The 26,105-nt window shown below is 39.0% G+C and overlaps 1 protein-coding gene across 3 annotated transcripts in view; it reads right to left on the bottom strand.

Annotated features, from left to right (window-relative positions):
* LOC126337020 (pseudouridylate synthase RPUSD2-like) overlaps positions 1-26,105 on the bottom strand; it is a 1,306,240-nt gene that overhangs the window by 19,864 nt on the left and 1,260,271 nt on the right. For all 3 annotated transcript variants that reach the window (XM_050001287.1, XM_050001289.1, XM_050001290.1), the window contains exons 7-8: positions 10,475-10,695; positions 7,902-8,092 (exon numbers count right to left, since the gene is read on the bottom strand). In XM_050001287.1, coding sequence (XP_049857244.1) covers positions 7,902-8,092; positions 10,475-10,695 — 412 coding nt within the window. The remainder of the gene's footprint in view (positions 1-7,901; positions 8,093-10,474; positions 10,696-26,105) is intronic.

Genomic DNA, 26,105 nt, shown 5'->3' with positions numbered 1-26,105 from the left:
CAATGTTACAACTAAAAATTTTGATCACTTACCCAGTGATACAAAATGTATGACAGACAACAAAACAAAATATGAAAAAAACTGAAAAAAATTCTATCATTTAAATGTGTAAAAGGTTGTGGATAAGAATTAATAAGTCACATCTGTATATTTAATAATAATAACAAAACAAAAAACAAATCTTATAAATGTTCATCATATAGCCATATTTACAAACTAATTTGAAATGTGAATGCAAAATGTCTTATGATTTATAGCGAAATGATACATGGAACATGAAACTAACTACCTAACAACTAACTAACTAATTGCAAGATTATACTGGCCCCACAGTTGATGCAAATGTGAACAACTGAGTTATGATGACATTATTGCAGATTTTTTTTAAAGAAAGAATATGTGACAAAGTTATTTAAATAGTGTGCCATGAAAAGTTTCAGCATTATATAACCATCTTCCAGATGTGACTTTTTTTTTTAAATGGAGGTAACAACTCAATGAGTAGTAGACACATTGAGTTGTTGACCTACATAAACAAGACTGAAAACTTTGCTAGGTTATTTATTTATTTCATTTTACTATTTTTTAATGGTGTGTGTGCACATGTACAAACATGAACATGCAAAATGTATGGCACAACGTAGTCGTAGCCGTGTAGGTGTGTGTGTGTGTGTGTGTGTGTGTGTGTGTGTGTGTGTGTGTGTGCGTGAATGCGCATGTGAGGGTGCGCGCGACGCGGGAAGAGGGTGCATTCCAGCTTACTAAAGTTAGCTAAGTTTTCCATCTTGTTTATGTTGACAACTCAATGTCTCTACTGCTTGGTGAGTTGATACCTTTACTCCCAAAATTTTTAACATTCTACTGGGTCTTTCCATTACCATCTTATAGATGAAGCTGCTAAAACACTCAAATCTTGGTGGTGGTGGAAATATTTTAAACATCAGTATTTGGCCACTTTGGAGAAGAAAAATGTTGACATGACGTTCCAGATCACAAAAATATGCACTAACACCATGCATTAAGATTCCGAAGCTCTCTGCAGTCTCTTATGAAGGAAAAGCAAGTGGCACTGTTGATGATGATCCATCTGCTGTATAGGGAGACTGGCCTGGGAACCTACTTCACACTGTTTAAAAGGAGTAGTTTACGTGCAGACATCCTTTTTCCCCAGTCATCGGAAAAGAAAAAAAAAAAAAAAATCCTACCTGCTCATCACAATAATCTACAAGAAAGAGTTCAATGCCTTCACCTTTGACATACAATCAACAGAATGGTTTCAAGTAGGAAGGTTTACCCCAGGCTCTGAGTCACACAAAATAATAATAAAACACTAACTGAAAAATGTTTGGCGTCATGGAAATGGCGAGTATCCAGTATATGTTGATAAAGATTTTTGTACACTCCTGGAAATTGAAATAAGAACACCGTGAATTCATTGTTCCAGGAAGGGGAAACTTTATTGACACATTCCTGGGGTCAGATACATCACATGATCACACTGACAGAACCACAGGCACATAGACACAGGCAACAGAGCATGCACAATGTCGGCACTACTACAGTGTATATCCACCTTTCGCAGCAATGCAGGCTGCTATTATCCCATGGAGACGATTGTAGAGATGCTGGATGTAGTCCTGTGGAACGGCTTGCCATGCCATTTCCACCTGGCACCTCAGTTGGACCAGCGTTCGTGCTGGACGTGCAGACCGCGTGAGACGACGCTTCATCCAGTCCCAAACATGCTCAATGGGGGACAGATCCGGAGATCTTGCTGGCCAGGGTAGTTGACTTACACCTTCTAGAGCACGTTGGGTGGCACGGGATACATGCGGACATGCATTGTCCTGTTGGAACAGCAAGTTCCCTTGCCGGTCTAGGAATGGTAGAACGATGAGTTCGATGACGGTTTGGATGTACCGTGCAGTATTCAGTGTCCCCTCGATGATCACCAGAGGTGTACGGCCAGCGTAGGAGATCACTCCCCACACCATGATGCCGGTTGTTGGCCCTGTGTGCCTCGGTCGTATGCAGTCCTGATTGTGGCGCTCACCTGCACGGCGCCAAACACGCATATGACCATCATTGGCACCAAGGCAGAAGCGACTCTCATCGCTGAAGATGACACGTCTCCATTCATCCCTCCATTCACGCCTGTCATGACACCACTGGAGGCGGGCTGCACGATGTTGGGGCGTGAGCGGAAGACGGCCTAACGGTGTGCGGGACCGTAGCCCAGCTTCATGGAGATGGTTGCGAATGGTCCTCGCCGATACCCCAGGAGCAACAGTGTCCCTAATTTGCTGGGAAGTGGCGCTGCGGTCCCCTACGGCACTGCGTAGGATCCTACGGTCTTGGCGACCTTTTTCTGAATAAGACAACACACCACTGTCTCTGGCTACTGTGGCCAGATCTGATCGTGTATGTGTGTGTGTGTAAACACCTTCACTATATGCAGTGCAGCACTATATCCTTTTTATAACATTGTCAAAATAAAGGAAGAATCTGCATATACCCACAATTAACAGACATTCTCTCTGGGTAAGCCATTTTCTAAAATGTTTTGGACAGTAATGTAGTCAAGTGTTCTTTGTCAGTCACAGATTAGCTTTAAAAGATTGTTCTACTGAAATAAATAAAATAAATTGTTAATCACAGTTACACAGTCAGTGAGATTCTCTGTAACTTTTTTAAGGCAATTCACTGTGACACTCATACTGTCTGAAAATAGAAGTTCTAATTTTATGTTTTAGGTTCAGACATAATCGGTTCACCATTCATTTATTTAAGCTCACAGAACAAAAAATTATTCCACCCTAGAGAAATCATGTAATTCTTCCCATGGACTTGATAATCACCTGGATTCACTTAAGAAGTGGCTCCACAAGGTTGTGTAGATATGTCACATCCAGGTTAGGCCACTTGCTGAGGATGTAATCAAAGCATTTTACCCATTTTCTATCATGTCCCACAGATTTTCTATGAAGTTCAAGTTAGCTATTGTCATCTTTATGTGCTAGAGTGAGCAATGGCCTCTTGCGAAGGGACTGACTCCAAGTGTTCATTGCATGCAGCTCCTATCACGATGTTCTCTCTCTAACAGGTTGTGATGGACCTTCATTCACTGCTTGCAGAAATTCCTGTTAGGTTTGGAAGCAATTTTGATTCACAAGCTGTGAAATGCATCTCCAATCCCTCTCAGTCAGGATCTTTTCCAACCACAATACCGAAACCTTTCGTGGCAGTGTGCTTGTAGACACGCTGAACAGTCTGTGTGAAACATCAACAAATCCATCAACTTCATGGCATGGCCAAACACGATTGTCCCTTTTTGCTACGCTGTCACATCCTCACATTCATGCATGTTTACGTACAATGTCTGTTTGAAATGTAAATGTAGCTGAGCACATGACATGATGGCTGAGCCAGCTGTAATTTTTTGTCCAGTGAGCTTTTCAAGTTCAGATAATTCATATAGGGACATCATGTCACCTGCAATGACCTTTTGACGCAGAAAAAGTGGTATAAACGAAAGAAAATAACAAAGGCAGCTAAACAGCAAATTTTGTTCTTACATCTGTGTCACTGAATCCATTTGGTACTAGGAAAAAAGGTACACAAAACTACATACAATGAATCTTATGATAAAGAGTGAAGCAAAAAGATACTAGCAACACACTGTAATCATGTCTATAGGAATGAGAGAAAGTCTACATTCAGTAGCTACAAGAAAATGTTACCAAAATTATACAATATGTCATCATAACAAATGTTCCAGTACAATAAAATCTGCCTCAGCTGTCATGTGTTAACAAAGGAATTGAGTGCTACATTTCTGAGCTATGGAGACTGTATAAAAAATTTAATCATGTGCAGTACAAGCAAAATGTATCATGAAGAACCTGCCAGGCATAGATTTCATTTAAACAAAACGTAAAAGCTAAAGTTAGTAAACAGATACTGGGACTCTATGGTAAACTGTGCGAAAACAAGAACCTAGTCTAGCCAATCTCCAGCTACTTTTTCTTTTATGTGCAAGAAGCAACATGACAGGGTTAAATTAGACATCTTTGATGTGAATGAACCCTATACTGACAAAGATGCAGGCTTAGAAATGAGTAACTTGTCACTGCAGTGTCAACTGATTCAGAATCTTTTACCTCAAAATGTTGTGGTTCATACAGAATTAAAGTTGAACAAAAAGATCAGTGCCACTTAGGATAATGTGCCTAAATGTGCATTGTTGCAGTAACTAGCTCAGTTTGCTGCAAGTTTTTGTGGGTGAATATTCCCCACATCTAATAGCAGCACCCAAAAATAGACTGAAAGCTAGTAAAATTGTGTATCACAAATTAGAAGGTTTGGTTTTAGCAACCTGTTATTACTGGCAACAATACAAGTTTGGGGGGGGGGGGGGGGAGCAGTGGAGGGGGGCTGATGTGATAATATTTGTTAGTGAACATATTGCATTTAAAAGAATCACATTTCTTGAACAATATACTAAAAAAAAAAGACTGCAAGAAAGCTGACTGCATAGTTGGGGCCAGGACATTTGCAACCAGAATCAATAAGGTTACTTAATCTGTTATCTTTCATTCACTACACATACACAGTGTTTGGGTTAAACATATAACAATATACTGCATAATAACATGAGACATAATTGAGATATTTATTGGTGGTCTGGTTCTACAAGTATGGTAACTCAAAATGTTTTCTTTGTTTACTTGCAGCAGTTGGCACTGTGCACACATGGGTGTAACTGCTTTGTACATAAATACGCATCAGTGGCCACATGAACTCCTGTGTAGAAGGTGATCTGTGTGCTTTCTCATGTGCAGCTAAAATCTGTTACACTGCTACAACACCGTTTTTGGCGTGAGTGTGGACTGCAACCAACTGACAATGTTCCCAATTACGAACAATCAAGAAATGGGACAAGCAGCTTCGTCAAACAGGGAGTTTGCTTTCAATGTTGTCCCATCACATCAAGCATGCAGTTCTAAAAGCTTCTGTTCAATTAATCTGCACATCTTTCCAGCAGAACTCCCATAAGTCAGTCAGACAAACAAGTAGGCAGTTCCAGTTACCTCATTTGACAGTATAAATGACGCTGTCCATAAAAGATTGCACCTATGGACATACAAACTCCAGCTTTGCCACAATATCAAGCCTGAGAACAGACTGAGACCGTAGGCATTCACAGAGACAATTCTTGCAAAAACTGGATAAAAATGAAGAATTCCTCGATTTCATCTGTTTCTTGGATTAGGCTACATTCCATACTCCCAGCATGGTAAACATGCACAACTGCCACAAATGGGGAACTGAAGCCCCCAAGACTATAGGATAAGAATGTGACTCTCAGTGTGCAGCGTGGATTGTTGAAGGGGAGGGTCATCGGCCCATTCTTCTTTGTAGAACCTACAGTTAATGCAACAATGTACATAGACATGTTGGAGCAATAAGTAGTGTCACAACTACTTTGGCATGTAATCTTTCAACAAGATTATACACCATTTTGTGAACACTGTGGGGGAAATCTTCAATCACAAGTTCCCAGATTGGTGGATTGGGAGAGGTAGCCCACCAATTTCTTGACCCCTTAAAAGCCAAGACATTATGTCACTTAATTCTTTTTTTCTGTGGAATTTTATCAAGATTCAGGTGTACCAGACACCATTTCATGATCTACCAGGTATGCATCTACTGCAAATGTAACACCTGCAATGCTGCAAAATACTCAAAGAGAAGTGGAATAGAGATTAGATATCTGTTGTGCCACTAAAGGTGTGCATATTGAGGTGTATTGGGTCTGTAAAAAAATGTTTTAAGTTACCTATTATATGTTTTACACAGACACCCTCTATTATGGGGTAATTAATCACACATGTAAAAAGTATCAATTGGAAAAAAAGCACCTGTCCCTACATCCGTGTAATTACAACAACATGGAAAGGATAGATTGCTACTCACTACATAGAGGAGGCACTGACTCAGAGACAGGCAGCACAATGAAAAAGAATGTTAGAAATATCAAATAATGGAAAATCCAGGATGGAATGTGACAATATTATGAGATGAAAAGTTGCTAATCACCATACAGCAGAGATGCTGAGTCATGATAGACACAAAAAAAAGACTTTCAAAATTAAAAAATTAAAGTTTTCGGCCACTGGCCTTCATCAACAATACACACACACACACACACACACACACACACACACACACACACACACACACACACACGACTGCAGTCTCTGGCAACTGAAATCACATTGTGAGCAGCAGCACCAGTGCATGATGGGAGTGGCAACTGGGTGGGAGTAAGGAGGAGGCTGGGGTGGGGAGGGGAAGGGATAGTATGGTGGGGTGGCAGACAGTGAAGTGCTACAGGTTAGACGGAGTGCAGGGGAGAGGTGGGTGGGTGGGGGGGGGGGGGGGGGGGGGTGCCAGGAACAGAAAAGGAGAGACATAAAAAGACTGTGTTTGGTGTGGAATGATGGCTGTGTAGCACTGGAATGGGAACAGGGGCAAGGCTGAATGGGTGAAGACAGTGGCTAATGAAGATTGAGCCCAGGAGGGTTACAGTAACAACCCACCTGCACAATTCAGAAAAGCTGGTGTTGGCAGGGAAGGATCCATGTGGCATAGGCAGTGAAGCAGTCATTGAAGTGAAGGATATCATGTTTGGCAGCATGTTCAGCAACAGGGTGGTCCACTTGTTTCTTGGACAGGACTGGAGTAGGTGGTGAAGAATCTAATTCAGTTGCTCGAGCCCTGAGTGTTGCTGAGTTATGAGGGGAATGCTCCTCTGTGGCCATACGGCAGTGCTTAGGGACTCAGCATCTCTGCTATATGGTGAGTGGAACTTTCCTTCTCATAATAATGCTAGAAATATTTTGGCTTTCAGGCAAAGTCCTTCTTTAGAAGTAGGAAACACATACACATTTGCACAATAACAACACCCCCCCTCTTCCTCCCTTCTCTCTCTCCTTACCTATCTCTCACACACAGCGCCCCCCCCCCCCCCCCCCCCCACCCCACACACACACACACAACCTCGCAGACGCACACGGTCACTGTCTCTGGGCACAAAGGCCCAACTGTGAATCGACAGAGACACAGTCGCAGTTGCAGACAGAACTTAGTGCCCCCACCCAAAAAAAAAGAAAAGAAAAAAGGAAGGAAGGAAGATATGCAAGTGCAGTGCACTAACCACAGCACTGACTTGCTCAATTTAATGCCTGGAGATAGTGGCCATTTGAATGAGTTGTTGTTGTATGAATGTGTGTGAGTTTTCTACTTCTGAAGGAGGACATTGTCCGAAATCTTAAATATTTCTAGCATTCTCTTTCATTTTGACTGTATGTGACTGAACACCACCTCTATGTGGTGAAAAGCAATCTATCCTTACCACACTACTGTTATTCTATCTTGGATTTTCCATTACTGGTGTAATTAACCAGATGAAGACAAAAGAAGATGTTGATGTTTCAAAAAAACAATGAGCAAAAACATTGGCCAAAAACAAAATCATAAAACAGCAGAAGCTAGTCAGTGGGATGAGACTAAACTTTCCAATGCAGAACAATATAAATATTTGGTAAGCAACTGATTGTCTACTACACGTTAAAGATAAATCTTGAGGTGTTTACAACTAAAAAACTTCTTATGAGTCTTCCTTTTGATATAACTAAAAAACAAACTTTACAAAAACATTGCTTTTTCCAGATTTCCAAAAACTGATGCATTTACCAATAAATTGTTTTCACTCATGAGATATCACAAGGCTTGCTCAAACAATGATTATTTTAAAATATGTATATTCCCCTCTGCAACAACAATTTCTATCCATGTTAGACGAATACAGTGATGACATGTAGGTAAAACTGTCTTACCTAGATACTGCAAGTGCACTCTGATTTGGTGCATTCGACCTGTGTGTGGCTTACAAGAAATCACACTTGTCTTTCCATTGAAACCTAGCTTCTGAAATGTTGTGGTACAATGTTTTCCCTTTGGTGAAACTTTACAAACTCCTATTTTGTAACTTACTACCTCTATCGGTTCTTCACATTCAATTATTTCACTGGAAAGAGAAAAATGATATAAGTATTTCTGTACAACAAAATATAAAATTAAGTGGATATAATATTTACTACTTAGAGACCTGATCTTTTACTCCTATGGAATGTTTCATACACTCGGACTACGCTATTAAAAATGACGTAAATCTCCAGGTGGTGACATAAATCATAACTTTTAGAGTTTGAGATTCGTTCACCCTTCATTATGTATTCCTTAACCATGTGGCTTTGGTAGCTTTCCTATTTAATTGCTGTTTAGTATTATTTTCTCCAATCATTCCCTTTCTTTCAAAAGAAAAGGTTCTGAAAGTTACACAATGCCCGTGTCACTTTGAGTTTAGTTTCACTTGCCACCTGGCAAGAAGAAACATTTTTTCTAACTATATGAGATTGTAGATTGACTTAAGACATTTTTGTTTTATTTCACTTTAATGAATGAAACATTTCATTTACTCAAGAAATGGCATGCTTGGGACAGTCAGCTATTCTGACAGTGAGCTGGGTATATGAAAAATTTAGAGCCACAGTGTTCAGATTTCATGTGAAAATGGACGTTCACTCAAGACTTATTCGCTACCAAAACTAGTGTATATGTTAAGACTAAAGCAAGGGTAAACTGTCTTCATTAAGAAGATGCATAAAAAGTCTTTGTATTGTTACAGCCTAAGAAGCTCCTCTATTTATCCTTCTTAAATTGTGGTCTGTTAGCCTCCATCCCACAGTTACTTATGTTATCCCCTTGTACAAACATTTGTTTTCCAACTGCACCCAAAGATGCATGAAATAGAGGAAATTATAAAAAAATAGTCATACATACCAGTCACATTAAACAAGACATAAAACTAAGGAATCATAAATATTTACTATCATGTCTTAGTCTCAGCCAATAATATTTGCATAAAAACAAACATCATGACATGTTCTCCAACTACCTGTTTTCTAAATTTGTAAAACACACCTTAACATCTCTTTGAAAACACATGTAAGATATTTCCACAGCTGTGATGCCTATAAAATAAAACTTGTTGCTAATGACACTCACCATGCATGGATCACTTGGGAATTGAACATGATGTACACAAATGAAAGGCCAATGGTGTGCAGACAGAAATCCAAGGGGATTTGCAGCGGAAAGATATTGGTGGCGATATCAATGCTGTTGTATTTGTTTGACACAAATATTACCAACACCAGTAACAACAGGTATTTGATAATACAAGAAGCAGTCTTGGACATTCTGCCTATAAGTCCATGATTTACACACTACCAATGTCATCACCCATTTAAAGAGTGAAAACAGCACATCACAAACAGAACACAAGATAATGTCATTCCAACTACATTACATTAAAAATATGGTTTGTGTATTCTGATTATTTTTATAGCAAAAATCAAAACATCAAACTAGTATTATACTGTAAATATATAGTTACCAGAAATAATTTTCACTTTTTCGTGAAGTGTGCACTTATTTGAATTTTAATGACAAATTAAAATTGTATGCTGGACTGGGACTAGCACTTTGGACTTTTATCACTCATGAGCAAGTATTCCACCAATTGTGCTATCTCAGCATGACTTACAAGCCACCCTTACTGCTTTTGTCCTTCTTTTTAAACTTCACTAAATTTATCTGGTGTACCTTGTAGGTCATAAATCCCTGATCAAAAGGATAAAAATACACTGGCTTTTGTACAATAAATCATTCCCATGTACAATTTGTTGTAAGTATTCCAATAATTCATCTGATAATTTGATAAAGCAAATTTTGTAAAATATGGGGATGAAAGTAATTTGAATTTTGGATTTTCTGTATCCTAATGGATATGTTACTAGAATTTTGGGCAATTTAATTACCTTTTTGGAATTTGTGGCCCTTTCCTATAAGATTTCTATTACATTGACATATTACATCCCTCAAAACAGCCTACAAAACCACACTGTCTTCAGTAATGATGATGATGATGAAACTTTTATCAACAAAAATTCTGAATACTGCACTAATAACTGATTTTACTGGGTAAACTACTGCTAATTTTACCAAAATTGTATTGATTTTGGAAATTATTAATATTCAAGCTCCATCAATTTCAGCTGATTAGTTTATACTGGAACAGTTTAAGTCTTGCAAAATAATGTTTACATGTACAAAACACCATTTCTACATCTATATATTTCACACACAATTTCCTCAAACCTGCTTTTTTGAACTTAGATACTATTATGCTGATAAACTCCAATGACACAAATAAATTGCATATATTTTATTTTGTAATAAGTCAACTCAATAAGCCACTGATACTAGATTTACTTAGTATGAGTCTAACAAATGACAATAAATTGCAAAAATTACACAACTAAAGACAAAATTTTGTCCTTCTTACCTTGGAAAATCACCTTCCACTCTACAGATGTATTCTTTCTGAACTTGACGGTTACGGATTTGATGCTCCATTGAACGAGCTTTCTTTGGTGTACGCCCAAAGAGCAAAAGACCAGATGTCAGGCGATCTAGTCGGTGTATAGTGCGTAAATTCTTCAGGTTATACTCTTTCGCAAGTATAAACACAACTGTATTATGACGATATCTCCCGCATGGGTGAACCTGGTAAATAAGAGTATTACACACATTCAATGACTGTGTATGAATTCAGGAAGCATCTGAACAAATTAATGTCTCATTTTCAATCTAATTAATTTTGTGAATGGGTATGAAAATTATCAAGAGTGAAGCAAATAAACAGTAATATTCAAAATTTTTGTATTTCACAAAATTCAAGATTTAAAATGTAATCCTTTTCAAACTCCAGTCTTAAAGCTTAGTAGTGTCATGTTTTCTATTTCCAAAAATGTGTAGCTTTCCTAAAATGATATATTAATTAATGAAATATTCAAATTCTAAAATTCACAGAAAATTCTTGATGGGCTTTGAAAATTCCAGTACACATTAAAAATTCCATTTCATAAAACAGTACTTGCCATTTTGTCATTTTTTTATAATACTGCACTACCAACTGTATCTTTGCAGTGTTTACTTTTTCTGTCTTTTATGTTAATATATAAACTGTAACATCTTTGTACTTTAACATTTTGTAATTTTTCTACTATTCATGTCTTTATATAGGCATTGCCCATAAAGTCACTAATGAACTTGTGAGAGACCAATCTGGGTAGCTTACCCATCTGTGTTGTGAAACTGATGCAGTACGAGCAAGCTATTATTTATTGACAATAAATGCAAATGAACAGAGAAGTCAACTCAACAGTGTTCTTGCGAATTATTTTTATTAACTTTCCAAATCATCTGATAGTCATGAGAAGAAGGTTAGTGAAGACAGCAATCTACAGGACTTAAGAGGTGTACAAAACAGGTCAGTAATGTTCCACTGTAGGGGCATTCTCATAGAGAAATCACGTTTGCATAAACTTCTTACAATATAGCTGTGTCTTGGAAAACTTACTTCAGACCAGTGAAAAGTCAGTCTGATAGTAGCTTGAGTCACACTCATGGAGGAGTTGAGTGGCATCTTATATGCAAACATTTTGTGTGTGTGTGTGTGTGTGTGTGTGTGTGTGTGTGTGTGTGTGTGTGTTGAGCAAACATGGTGAAATAAAATCCACCAAAGCCATGAAATGATTAAATATGTTCAAATGTGTTTCTCTTGTCTTAATTTTAATTTTATTTTATTTGAAACTTCCTGGCAGATTAAAACTGTGTGCCCAACCGAGACTCGAACTCAGGATCTTTGCCTTTCGTGGGCAAGTGCTCTACCATCTGAGCTACCGAAGCACGACTCAAGCCCGGTACTCACAGCTTTACTTCTGCCAGTATCTCGACTTCTACCTTCCAAACTTTACAGAAGCTGTTCTGCAAACCTTGCAGAACTAGCACTCCTGAAAGAAAGGATATAGCGGAGACATGGCTTAGCCACAGATACTGGCAGAAGTACAGCTGTGAGTACCGGGCGTGAGTCGTGCTTCGGTAGCTCAGATGGTAGAGCACTTGCCCGCGAAAGGCAAAGGTCCCGAGTTCGAGTCTCGGTCGGGCACACAGTTTTAATCTGCCAGGAAGTTTCATATGAGTGCACACTCCGCTGCAGAGTGAAAATCTCATTCTGGAAACATCCCCCAGGCTGTGGCTAAGCCATGTCTCCGCTATATCCTTTCTTTCAGGAGTGCTAGTTCTGCAAGGTTCGCAGAAGAGCTTCTGTAAAGTTTGGAAGGTAGGAGTCGAGATACTGGCAAAAGTAAAGCTGTGAGTACCGGGCGTGAGTCGTGCTTCGGTAGCTCAGATGGTAGAGCACTTACCCGCAAAAGACAAAGGTCCCGAGTTCGAGTCTCGGTCGGGCACACAGTTTTAATCTGCCAGGAAGTTTCATATCAGCGCACACTCCGCTGCAGAGTGAAAATCTCATTCTGGTTTATTTTATTTATTTAGCAGGTTCTGTGGGGCCAAAGCTTTGAAATGATAAAATATGATTAAACATGTTTAAATGTGTTTTCTTGCTTTTAGTATAATTTGATTTTATGTATTTACCAGATTTTGTAGGACTATGTCTTTCATAACAACACTAGTGTCAACAGAAAAGAGAAAAGTTTTTTAATCATATGTCACATTTAGTGGCAGCACACTGATATAAGGCAATAAAAGTAATGAATCTATAAGAGAAACCTGTGGCACCTGCCACTTTACATGACTCCAGACAGATTCAGATATCTTCCCTGCTTGTTAACACTGGAGGAAAATCTTACAAGTCTTTTTTTCAGATATGAGATGAAACACTGTTGAGATTTTCCTTAATAACATAATGATGCAAATTATGAAAAAGTATCGCATGATCCATGCAACTGAATGTTGTTGTTACATTAAAGAAAATACGTACTGTCCTCAGTTCATCATTTAGTTCTGATAGTGCATCACACATAAAGGAATACAGAGCATTTTCTTTGGGTAGACTTTTACTGAAGCCAAACTATGAGCATAAAAGCAAACTGTGGGTACTGAGATGTACTATTCTTCTCTTATACATTACTTCCTCAAAAACTTTTGACAACACTGGTAGCAAATAAATTGGCTGGTGATTATCTGCTTTATCTCTTTTTCCATTTTCATAAAGTGGTTTCCCTGATAAGTCTTTTAGTCTGTTAGGAAATACACTGCCTGACAAAAAATATGAAACACTGAGAAGACATGGTCAGATGTCAATGTAACTTTGAACATGTACCTACCTTTGATGAGTATGTAAATGATTATCATTGCAATTCTTTGAGACAGACAGACAGACAAACATCAGATTGCATTATTGTTGTTTCAGTGTGATGTTGTTACCAGGCCTCGTAGAGTACCAAGGGGCATTAACAGCATCAGATTTTGAATGATCACTGTGAAGGACACACAGATGCCGCATACTCATGTCGGGCAGGAATACTCCCGTCAAGGTTCCAGTCAGTCACATCTGACCACCAGAAGGGAGCATTGCTATTGTGCACCAACACATTCTAGCCTCTTCACATGTGCATCTGTTATCTGAGACTGAATAATGGATTTCTTACAACATTCTCGGCATCATCCTGTACCAATGGCAGGAGACCAGCAGCAGCTGGAATATGGAATTACCATCCCAAATATAAGCTGCCATTAACACTACAACTCAAATGGCTGAGTTTGAAGTGTTGTTGTGACTGCTGATGGATGGCATCACACTGTGTTCAGTGATGAATCATGGTCTGCACTATTCCAGATGACCACAGTCAGCGGGTATAAGGGAACCAGGTGGGAGGTTCCATTCTTTCAATGTTTTGGAGAGGTAAAGTGCCGTTACTACTTCTGACACAGTGTGTAGAGCCATCAGGAATGACTTGAGGTCAGGGAATTCTGGCAGAGCAACGATATGTCATGGGTATCCTGCGTCCTCAGATGTTACCTCTCATGTGACGTATAATAAAGCCTTTTTTTTAACATTATAGTGCTTATCCAAACATGGACTGTGTCTCTATGAAATGCCCGCATAATGTTGAGGTATTCTGCAGATCGGACCTGACAGAACATGAGTGGGACCAGCTCACATCTAAACTCTGTCTCCGTGCCAGTATCCAGGATGTCAAGGACCAGGTACAACAGTTGTGGGCCAGTTTGCCTCTGGAAAGGATACAATGGCTACATGACACACCTCCCAACCGTATCAGTACATGTATTCAGGACACAGTGGGTGCAATGTCATACTGATAAGTGGGCCCATATTGGCCCATACTGCCAAGTTCTTTGAAAATTTGACTCAGTTTTGTAATCACTGAAATAACATCACATACCCTCTCAACCTATGAAGTTTCATTTTATTTTCTTCTCCCCTTCCACATTCTACACTTTTTCTGTCACACAGTGTTGATCATACCTGAAAGACACTTTGCATAGTTGACTGATGGCTAAAATATGGTGTACTAAACCTCCATAATGCTGCACGTCAAACACCACACACACACACATGCACAGAGACAGAGAGATAATTATTGTTGCTTTTTATGAGAGGCTATCCTTAACCCTTGCATATACAAACTTCTTCCTATCAAAACATTCTTCTGTAAAGTGTTTTGAGTACATTTTGAAATATTTTTAGGCATGATCATCTGTACTAGTGATATAACTCCCTATTGTAATTACTTTACAATAAACATAGTGGCTATAAAACCTTAATAAGATACAAGAAATGACTCAGAATGATATATAGATATATAAATTTACAACAGTCAGTATTTTGAGCTTGATAAAGAGAGGGTGGCAGTGTCCCTTAGGCTTCATTTCGCTCATAATGCTGATGACTTTTTCTTTCTTTCTTTCTTTTTTTTTCCCCTTCCAGAATTTCACTGACATAACAGGAATGTACCAATACCAGCGCACTGGAGGAGATGTGTAACAGGAAAAGGCATCTTCAGATCCTCGTTAAGAACTGTATCACTCAGTTCCTATATGGGAAGCATGATCAAGCTATTTTCCTGGAGACTTAGCCAATATTTTCCTCCCAGTTAAATTTGGAATCTATGTGAAAACCTAGAAATTTTACTGATTTAGGAGTGAATTAAAAAAAAATCAATGAATAGCATTGATTCGCCCACAGGCACACAAAAAAGAATGACAACTTCACTAGTTTTCAGATGAAACATTTTTATTTTTGAGCGAGTACACACACACACACACACACACGCACACACACACACACTTTTACAGCTACAGTTGCCAGCAGATTACACAATGCTGGGACTGCTGTTGAAAGGTTGCTGTTGAGGGGTTGTATTGGGAGCAGTGAGTGAAACAGGCAAGGAGTGGGTGGGAGAGTAGCTGACACTTTAGGTATTGCCCTTGCAGTACGTCTTTAATTCTTGCAGTTCTCCTTGACTCAGTCTCCACTAACACCCTGTACCCATGCCCTCTTCCCAACAGTCTTCCCTTTCTCTGTTCTGTTGCTGTCTCTCAAACCACTCCCCCCATCACCATCACATGTGTTATCTGATTTCTTCAGCTTCAGTGTCTATGTGTCACATTCCTATCCTGTGCACTTGCTACCTCTCCCTCCCACATTCCCACCTCACACACCTGCTGCCTTCTTCTCAGTCATCAACCATCCTTTCTCAATCCTCCCTCCCACTCTCCATCTCCATTCTTCCCTTGACATGACAACCCCCCTCCCCCCCATTGTGTATATGTACTCTAGCTTGAGAAAGGATTCATCTGAAAGCTAATGAAGTTTTCATACTTCTCTGTGTGCTATTGATGACTCAATGCTTCACTATTCAGTGAGTTGTTACTTTCACTCCTATATTATTTACTTTCTACCGAAACTTCCATACAAGTTTCATTGTTTTACCTTTAAACTTTAAAACATTTAGTTAATCCCAGAATTAGTTTGTGTTTTTTATTGCATCTCTGTCCATTGTCACGTAAATGATGGCCATATAAGACAAAATTACTCCTAAGATATTACACTTTCTTTACTATTTGCGTCAACATTTTGTAACACAGAAAGACTATACTATATTGAGACCTTTATGGTGCTTTCCTAAAAAACACCTGTTACCCCTTTAACAAAATTATCTTTGCATCTCATTGTTAAAATTCAGTCTTTATGTGTGAGAAGTAAACAAACAGCACTATTACAGAAGTTATATGACCATCCCTGTTTGACTCTGACTACATGTGCTGTAGGTTATGATCACCTCTACCCTACAATTATTTAGGCAATCCTTCCTTACAAAGCTCTTAGTTTCAGAAATAGTGAATTTGGTACTGTTACGTGGATTTCTACAGTCTTATCCATTACGAATTTTGTTCAAAGTGAACATCCTAACTGACCCCCCCCCCCCCCCCCCCCCCCTCCCCCTTTCCCCCTTATACAAGGGTTCGAACTTTAATAGTGGCAACTATTTATTTGCAGCTCGTAAAAAATAGATATGTGTTTCAAAGTTTTACTGACCTTCAAAGTAGTCACCAACATTGTGTATAACCCATTGCCAGTGATGTGGAAGTTGTAGGATAGTCTTAGCAGTGCCAGATGTGTTGACAGTTTGAGTGAATTTGTAACAGTTATGAAGAGAGTGTCGTGAAGTGTTTCCTTCAGTTTAAAAATCGAGTTGAACTTACGAGGGCTTAAGTCAGGAGAGTGCAGTAGGTGGTATAGCATTTAGCAGCCCCATCAGTCAAACAAACCAGTAAAGTTTGCACTGTACGTGCTTGAGCATTGTCCTGCATTATGATGGCCAGGTCCTGCAGAAAGTGTCATCACTTCTGTCTCTATGCCTCTATGCTATTCATTTTTGGAACACAACCTATGACCATCTTAGAGACAGAAGTGATGACGCTTTCTGCAGGATCTGACCATCATTTTGCAGGACAATGCTGAACTGAAGGAAACACTTCACAGCATTCGCTTCAGAACTGCTACAAATTCGTCGGGTAATAGACCACACTGTTCGAACTGTCAACACAACTGGCACTGCTAAGAATGTCCTATGACTTCCACATCAATGGCAATGGATTATACACAATGCTAGTGACTACTTCGAAGGTCCTTAAAACTTTGACACACATATCTATTTTGTACAAACTGTAAATCAATAGTTGCCAAAAGTTCCAACCATCGCGTCTTCATACAATGCATATGAAAGATACCTTACTACACCCTTATTAAATCTCAATTTTGCTTTAGCCATGGATTTCTGGTCGTCTTCTGCCCCTAGTTATTAATACAAATGTCATCATGTATGACACTGGATTTATCACATGAAATAACATGTCACTCTGACAGTGTGGCATATAAAACCAAATGGGAAATTCTGTGAGATACCTAAATGTCGTTCGTACCAATGTTGTATTTTGAAGAGTCCATAAATATTTCAGTTATTTGACATGTATGCCACTTCAGATAAATACAAACACACAAAAATTAAAAAGAATCACGAGCTCATAGAATTTGGCCACAATTCACTGAAAACATTTATTTTATTTCAGAAATGTTTAATGTGTAATGGTCCGTAAGTCATGTTCCCCCTATAATTAATTCATAAAACTAAGCCGCCCCATTCAAAAGTATTAAAATTGTTTGTCTTTATTCAGTACAATGCTGCTCAGTGTTAAAATACTTTGGGAAACTGTAACAATTTGGTTCCTTAAAATACTAATATTTTTGCAGAAAATAAATTGTTGTGGTTCAGAGGAGATCATGGATCATCACTGCTTCTGTCTTTCTTTTTTTGTTAAGTGATAGTAACAAATATAACAGAAGGTCACTGGAGACAGAATGTTATCAAATAAATATCTCAAGAAGTATTAGAGAAGCCCTGGTACATTTAGTCTGCAGGCAAAATCAAAATCTAAGAATATACCACTATAACCTTTCTTCTAAAACTGAATCATCCATTCAGTTTATCATGTTTCATTTGCAATTAAGAATACACATCAAGGATTTTGCAGCTTCAGAGCCCTAAAAACAAATTTCAAATAATATAAAAGAGTCATACAATATTCTATTTTACAGAAAATACATTCAGTTTACCTACACAAATGTTACTGCAGTTCAAAATGTTTACTAATGGTGTAAACATTTTATGGTTTCAGCATCACAGATGGAATTAAGTAGAAATGTACGTTTAAAAAACAAACTGACATTTCATGATGGACAGATCCAGAACCAACCAGAAATTCAACAAACACCGTATTACTTGGATGTACAGGATGTCAGAATGTTACTAGTAACCAGATCCCAGTTTAGTAAACTAGATGAGAGATGACAATCTACAGGATGTAAACTCAAATATAATAAAATGTAGTAGATGTATCCCGTATTCTGTGATTGTTGCTCAATTGAAGAGAGGTAGAATGCACAGAGCTTTAGTTCAGATTATCACACTGATGAAGTGACTGCCAGCAGCACCTAAAAATAGTACATTGTCGGGTAGTATTTACATTGATAGGTGTTCGCTTTTCAACTAGTCATGGGTGAACAAACTGCATGATAACCTTACTTCCCAGATTTTCCTACTTCTTGGTTTCATCTTAAAAGGTTCCATTAAAAAATTAGCTACAGATTAGCGTACTCCAAAAAAGGTCTGATTAATTTCACAGTTGTAGAACTGACATACAATCTACTGGCTAAAGTTTGAGGAGGTGAAACGAACTTGTGTGTTGCAAGCAGTACTTACATGCATGCTAGATGACCATCATAGGGGAAGAAGCAGTGACACACACACACACACACACATACACTACTTTCCTTGGAGTAAATTATCAGCATGACTGCCAACAATGAAATAGTTTAAAACATGTTCTCTGAAGAAAGACTAAGTACCCTATTATATTTTGGAAAACAAAGCTATAGTGTTTTGCAGTCACAATATGCAAGATGGCATAAAGAGAAGTTCCTGACAATAACATATGAAAAGAAACACACTGAATAAAAGTCAGGGATGAGTGCAAGAGTTTGTATGTGGCAGTAGCAATCAAAGAGCTGGCAACACGAATGGCCAAGACAATCACATAGCAGTGGTGGTAACAGAGTTGACAACTGCAATGACTATTGTTCTGTTTCTAGGTAGGAGAAAAAAGGGATCACATTAAAAAATGTACTAAAGAAAGGAAAATGTAGAAGCCTCAGCACAAAGTATATTTCATGCTGAGTCACCAGATGAGCCTTACTTTCTATAATTAATCACCTTCATAAAATACACATAATTTGTGTTTCTTTCAATACAAAAATTGGACTGGTTTATAGGTAAAAAAATTTATATGAGAGTACACATTTTTCACTTGACATTTTCTACTCAATCATTTTTTTCTCATTTGATCATATTTGCAGCTAATAATAAGACAGTTACAAATCACCTAACCTAAATGCAATGTAATGTTTTAACTATTTTATATATTCTGCACTAAGAGACACCTGTTCAGTGTAACTGAATATAACTGTGAAATGGAATTTAACCAAAATGAAATGGAATTTAACCAAAATTGTATAACCAGAAAAAATTATTTCAAAATATTACATGAATTCATCATTTTTTTACAGGAGAGCTTTCATACTCTCAAAACTTGTTTTTGTGTGTTTTTGAAGTTTTGGCCTTTCTTCCTCTCAATTGTAATCAGAGAAAAGACATGAACATTATTTTGCAAAAAAAAAAAAAAAAAAAAAAAAAAAAAAAAAAAAAAAAAAAAAAAGAACACTATTCACCAAAAGAAAGTTTTGATGCTTTAAATAGTGGTCACAGCAAATGTAGCATCTAGTTTTCACAATTCCTTGTTGTAAGAGGAGTGGTGTTTGTGGATTGTATACAATGGGGAGAGAGTAACCTGCTACGCTTAACTGACTGATCATTTTACTGGCTCCAATATACTGGATCCTTGCACAAATGTTATGCTATCTGCTCCTCCAACATCCAGTGTGTAACAGGACTGAGATACTGGCTCTTGTCTGTCAATAATGCAGCTCTCAGCAAAACTTCTGTGGAAGCAATTGGCTATTTCTTTGCTAAATAGTCATGAAGACTGAAAATACAGTGGCCAAACCGCTTAGGCACAGATCACTAAGCCATCATCACTTTTGTAGGTGACACCATGTTACATACAAAATATTATTTTCCAGTAAGTCCGTTCACAATTATAGTTACATTTATGACTTTAACTGATGTACGCATACTTTTATTAAATTATTTTCCTTTTTCTATTCCTGCAACTCTTATGACACACAAGCATGCACACGTGCATGTGCACGCACCTGCTCGTCCACATGCGCGCGCGCACACACACACACACACACACACACACACACACACACCAGCAGTTACATTGTGTTGGACAAACTCACAAGGACAGGTTTGCAATCTGGCATGTGGACTGGGGTGAGGGGTTGTGTCAGGTGGGGTGGGTAGAGGGAGAAAGAGACAGGAAACAGGAGGGGAATATGCAGAGGGGTTTCTGGCAGCTCTGAGAGACATGGCAGGTGTGGGGGACAGAAATTCAGGAGGGAGAGGCAACAGTTGCACAGGCCTAAAATTCGACACACAGGCACCACAGCAGCTGAGTTTGAGGTGTGTTGCACCTGCTGCCTCTCCCTCTTGCATTCCCAGCCCATACATATGTTGCCTTCCTCTGAGCAGTCAGCTACCCCTCTCCAAGCACTCCTTCCACTTCCCATCTCTTTCTTCCACTACCCATCACACCTGGCACAAACCCTCACCCCAATCCACCTGCCTTACTGCAATCTCAACACTGTGTGGTGTGCCTGTTCAGCTGGCAGAATGATACTGCACAGGTGTGTGTGTGTGTGTGTGTGTGTGTGTGTGTGTGTGTATGTGTGTGCACGTGTGTGTGTGTGTGTGTATGCGCAGTAGGCTTAGAGGCTGGGGGAGGGGGGAGGGGAGTGTGTGCTCTTCCCTGACAACAACTCAATGCTTCTACTATTCCATATGAGGGGGTCTCCTTTACTCCTAAATTATTTACGATCTACTAGAGCTTTCGTTACCATATTTAACTCTGTTCCACAGAAATTCATGTTTCATGTTAGTGTAAACAGTATGGCATAGAATATCATCTATCACATATGACTATGGAAAACTATGTAAAGCCAACACTGAAAGTGACTGATTGAAAGTAATATAAGAATCCACAGGAGAGGATTTCTCAAAAATCATTTTATACATATTTACAGTCAATTCAAATTACAAGCTCAGTAAAATTAAAAAAAAAATCAGAATAATGCAGTAAGAAAGAAATTACATGAAAATCAAACCATGTATCATACCTATCAAATGAAAATTAAGTACAAAAGTGTATAGCTATAAGATATAACTTTAAACCACAAATGAATCAAAGTGACTTAAACTGAATTAAAAAACAAAAGTGCAATGAATTCTAGTAGAAGATAAAGAACTATAGAACATGTTGTGGTTGTAAAAATAGCCACTTTAAAATAACATTTAAAATTGGAACACTCTGAGTACATGGCATTTGTAATGATATATAGGGAATGGATGAAAAATTTCAAATGAACTGTTGGAACACACAATTTACAAGGACAGACCACAAAACTTAACACCATAGTGCGAACAGATGATAACAAATCTACACAAAGGATACAAAAGTCAGAAAACAATCTTTAACATGAACTGTAATGAATAAACAGATAGCATGGCTCAAGTATGTGCAATTATAATTCAAAAATTCTTAATTAATCAGCATGGTCTGCAGTGCAAGAGTCAATACTTTTTGTCTCGCACTTAATAGTGATTTAGATACTTTACGCTAACAATATAACCAATCACTCATACAGTTTCAGTAGCAGAACATCACCTTTTCAGGAGCAGAACATCACCCTCCTCTACAATGTAACTTCTAATTTATTCCTTCTAACACTTTGATTTGTAATTTCTCTAGCTGTTTTTTCATATGGCCATGTCTTTACCAACATTTACATTTACTATGAAAATTAACATTACAGTGCAACAGCATGAGAGCGAAACACATGGGCTACATAATGGACAGAGATAGTTGCCTTGTCAATCGATCTATTTTCAAATGGGGAGATATGCCACCTTATGCAACAGACTGTTTGATTGTTTTATTCCCCTCAAAAATTTTTCAGCATTTTCTGTGCCACTTTCAGTGCAGTTTTTTCTCTCCCCAGTTTTACAAGATGCTACCATTCTGTATTTATGCTGTCAGATTTACATTTACTACAAATTTTATAGTCTGTTATGCATTTGAATCTCTAGCCTCTTGTTTACCATTATTTTATAAATGTTAAGACAATTATTTTCTTTGTTAATGGGAGTTCTGTTGGTTTCACATGCACCATACAAAGTTCCATTGGCAAAGAAAATAAGTGTCTAGAACACCGAGAATATGCAATCATAAGCCACATGCATCTTTTTCTGTCTTTTTATTCCTTCTTTCTGCCCATACTTAGCCCCTGTCAACTGACATACATTTTTATTTATGTACACTTGTTTTCCTCTTTTACTCACTTCCCTCACCTTGGATTTTTTAAGTATTTTTCTGTTCCCTCATTTAGTCTGTCTATTTATCTTTACACTTTCTTTTTTGTTGTACTGTTCATCACTAACATTAAATTGGTAAACTCTATCTAATCCTTTCCTGCAGAGCCTTTCTTGATCAATGTCCTACATGAGTTCTATGTCTAATCCTCATATGGTAGTCACTTCCTTCAATTTATTCCTGATTCCTTGTCTGACATAAGTGCTCCAAATTGTGAAAATTTTAGATATGTATGAGACAGTACACTATTTTCTGGTAAGAAAATGTCTTCTATCAATGTTTTATTGTAGAACCAAAATAAGCAAAAATATTATATCCCAGTCCATCTGTAAGAAACAACTGAATGAACTGACCATCATTTTAGGTGACCACATTTCTGAGTGACATCAGGCCTATGATCATCATTACATCTGGCTACCACTAACAAATCACATGCCAAACCCAGGTGATCGTCAGTGTGACATAGAGTGCTGACACAGGCATCAACATCTCTCACTCCTATGTGCCACTGTTGTGGCTTTTAACATGTAGCAAGTACTGGACTGCTGTTCATCGTATCCTAGCAGTGTTTGGCTGCTGTTCTATGGACTTGCTCTGGCTTCGGACTTGTATTTCAACCTCTCTCTCTCTCTCTCTCTCTCTCTCTCTCTCTCTCTCTCTCTGTGTGTGTGTGTGTGTGTGTGTGTGTGCGCGCTTTCATACACAATATTTCCGTCACCTAACAATGACTACATTCTGGAACAATAACTAAATTTGCATGTTAAATTTAACAACTCAGCTGACAACTGCACTTCAGGACAGGAAAAAGATGATTATTGTTGACTTCATTGACTCCATACCATTACAAGCAATATAATCAAATAATCTTTAGATAACACTTTATTCAGTTCATCAATTATCTTTCCTTCCAATCTCTACTTTCATTTCTAATCTCTTGCTACAAGGGAAAGGGAGAGGGGTGTAAGTTTGCGTGTTCTATTAAAAAGTGTAAAAATGATTCAAGCTTTCATCTGTAGAACTTGAGAGAGTCAGAAGAAAACTTACATCCACATGACCAAAACAAGACCAGATTTGAGATCCTCCTACCTCTCATCCTACATCACACCAAAAAGAACTTTCATTTGAAAAAATTTAAGTACACCATTTCAAGTTACCGACAGGCACAATTAAAAGACACTTACATAAAGCTTTTGGCCACAGCCTTCATCAGTAAAAGAGAGACACACACTATCCACACACACAAGCAAGCACACTTCATGAACACACGACCACGAACTCCATCATCTCAAGCCAGAATGCAGCTACCACATGGGACGCAGGCAGCAATCTGAAGGGGGGCAGGGAAGGGGAAGGGATAGTACTGTATGGGTGCGTAAAACAATTAAATCTGTCTGGTGAGTGTGGAGGGACTAGACTGCCAACAGGTGCAGTGTGAGGAGAGTATGGGGCAGGGAGATGGGGAAAAAAAGGAGCAAACAAGGAGTGGACTAGTAAAGATGTACGGATGCATTGGCAAGGGGTTGCAAATAAACAGGATGGGAGATGATAATGGGGAAGAGATTATACGGCAGAGGGTGGAGGAAATTGTTGGGTGGAGGGTGTGAGGACAATATGTTACTGTAGGCTGAGGCCGGTATAATTACACGAGCAGAGAATGTGTTGTAAGGATAACAACTCCCATCTTTGCAGTTCAGGAAAGCTGGTGGTGGACGGAAGGATCCAGATGGCTTGGGCGGTGAAGTAGCCAATGTATTATGTTCAGCTGCATGTTGTGCCACACAGTGATCTACTTTGCTCTTGGCCACAGTTTGGCAGTGGCTGTTCATCCTGGTGGACAGCTGGTTGGTCATGTCAATATAAAAAGCTGTGAAATGATTGCTACAGTGTTGGTAAATGACATGTCTGTTTTCACAGGTGGCTTGGCCCCTGATGGGGTGGGGTAAATCTGTGACAGGTATGGAATAGGAACTGCTGGGTCTTCTACATGGGTCTGATCCTTGTGACAAGGGATTGGGACTAGGAGTGGCAAAGGTATGGATTAGCACATAGTGGAGGTTGGGTGGGCAACAGAACACCACTTTAGGAGGGGTGGGAAGTATCTTGGATACAATGTCCCTCATTTCAGGGCATGATGATATGTAATCAAAGCCTTGGTGTAGAATGTGACTCAGTTGTTGCAGTATAGGGTAGTACTGGATAAGAAGGGGACACTTCTTTGGCATGGGAGATCTGTTTGTAGATCAGGTCTGGGGAATAGTGCTTGACTGTGAAGACCTTGGTCAGACCGTCAGCATACTGAGCAAAGGAGTTTTTGTCACTGCAGATACACCATCCCTGGTGGCCAAGCTGAATGGGAGGGATTTTTTTGGTGTGAAAGAGATGACAGCTGTCAATAAGTAGGTACTGTTGGAGGTTGGGGAGTTTAATATGAACAGACGTGTGGATGGAGCCACCAGAGAGGAGGTGCTCAACATCAAGGAAGGTGGCACGCTTGGTTGAGGAGGATCATTTGAAGTGGATTGGAGACAAGGTGTTGAGGTTTTGAAGTAACGAAGATGTCTTGGTGCTCAGTTCAGATCAGGAAGATAGCATCAATGAACGCGAACCACACTGGGGGTCTGGTGTTTTGCAAAGCTAGGAAGGTCTCCTCTAGATGGCCCACAAAAAGGGTGGCACAGGAGAGTGCCATGCAGGTGCCCAAGGCTGTGCTACTGATTTATTTATATACTGTTCCTTCCCTCCAAATGAGAAGTAGCTGTGGGTTAGGGTGAAGTTAATACGGCATATGAGGATTGAGGTCTGGTGTTGAGGATTGGGGTTTGGAGTCTGAAGAATGTTGGGAAAGGTAGGTTCAATAGCAGTAAGACCATAGGCATGAGGGATGATGGTGTATTGGGTGGTGGCGTCAACAGTGTTGAGTTGGTATCCATGAGGTAAAAGGGTGGGCATTATGGAGAGCCAGTGAAGGAAGTGGTTGGTGTCTCTGATGTGGAAGGCTAGATTACAGGCAATTGGTTGGAGGTGTTGGTCAATGAGGGCTGAAGTTCTTTCAATGGTGGCATAATAACCAGCCACAATGGGGCTGGGTTTGTGGATTTTGGGGAGCATGTAGACAGTGATTGTACAGGGTGACATATGGGTGAGGAGGGAAATGGACTAAGGGGAGATGTTATGGGAATGGCCTACGGCTTTAAGCAGGAATTTGAGTTTTTGTTGGACTTCTGGGATGGGATCACACTGGCAGAATTTATAAATGGAGGAGTTAGATAACTGGTGGAGTTCTTCCGCCAGATAGTCATTGCAATGCATAACAACAGTGGTGGAACCTCTGTCTGCAGGTATGATGATTAGGTCAGAATTTGTTCTGAGGTTGTGCAGGGCTGTTCTTTTTTCTACTGAAGGGTTAGTGTTCTGAAGAAAGGACAAGGAGAAGGATAGTGAAGCTAAACTGGAGGTAAGGAATTCCTGGAAGCTTACCA

This window comes from Schistocerca gregaria, chromosome 2 (assembly GCF_023897955.1).
Source record: "Schistocerca gregaria isolate iqSchGreg1 chromosome 2, iqSchGreg1.2, whole genome shotgun sequence".
Lineage (NCBI taxonomy): Eukaryota > Metazoa > Arthropoda > Insecta > Orthoptera > Acrididae > Schistocerca > Schistocerca gregaria.
This window is presented reverse-complemented; position numbering and strand designations above follow the sequence as displayed.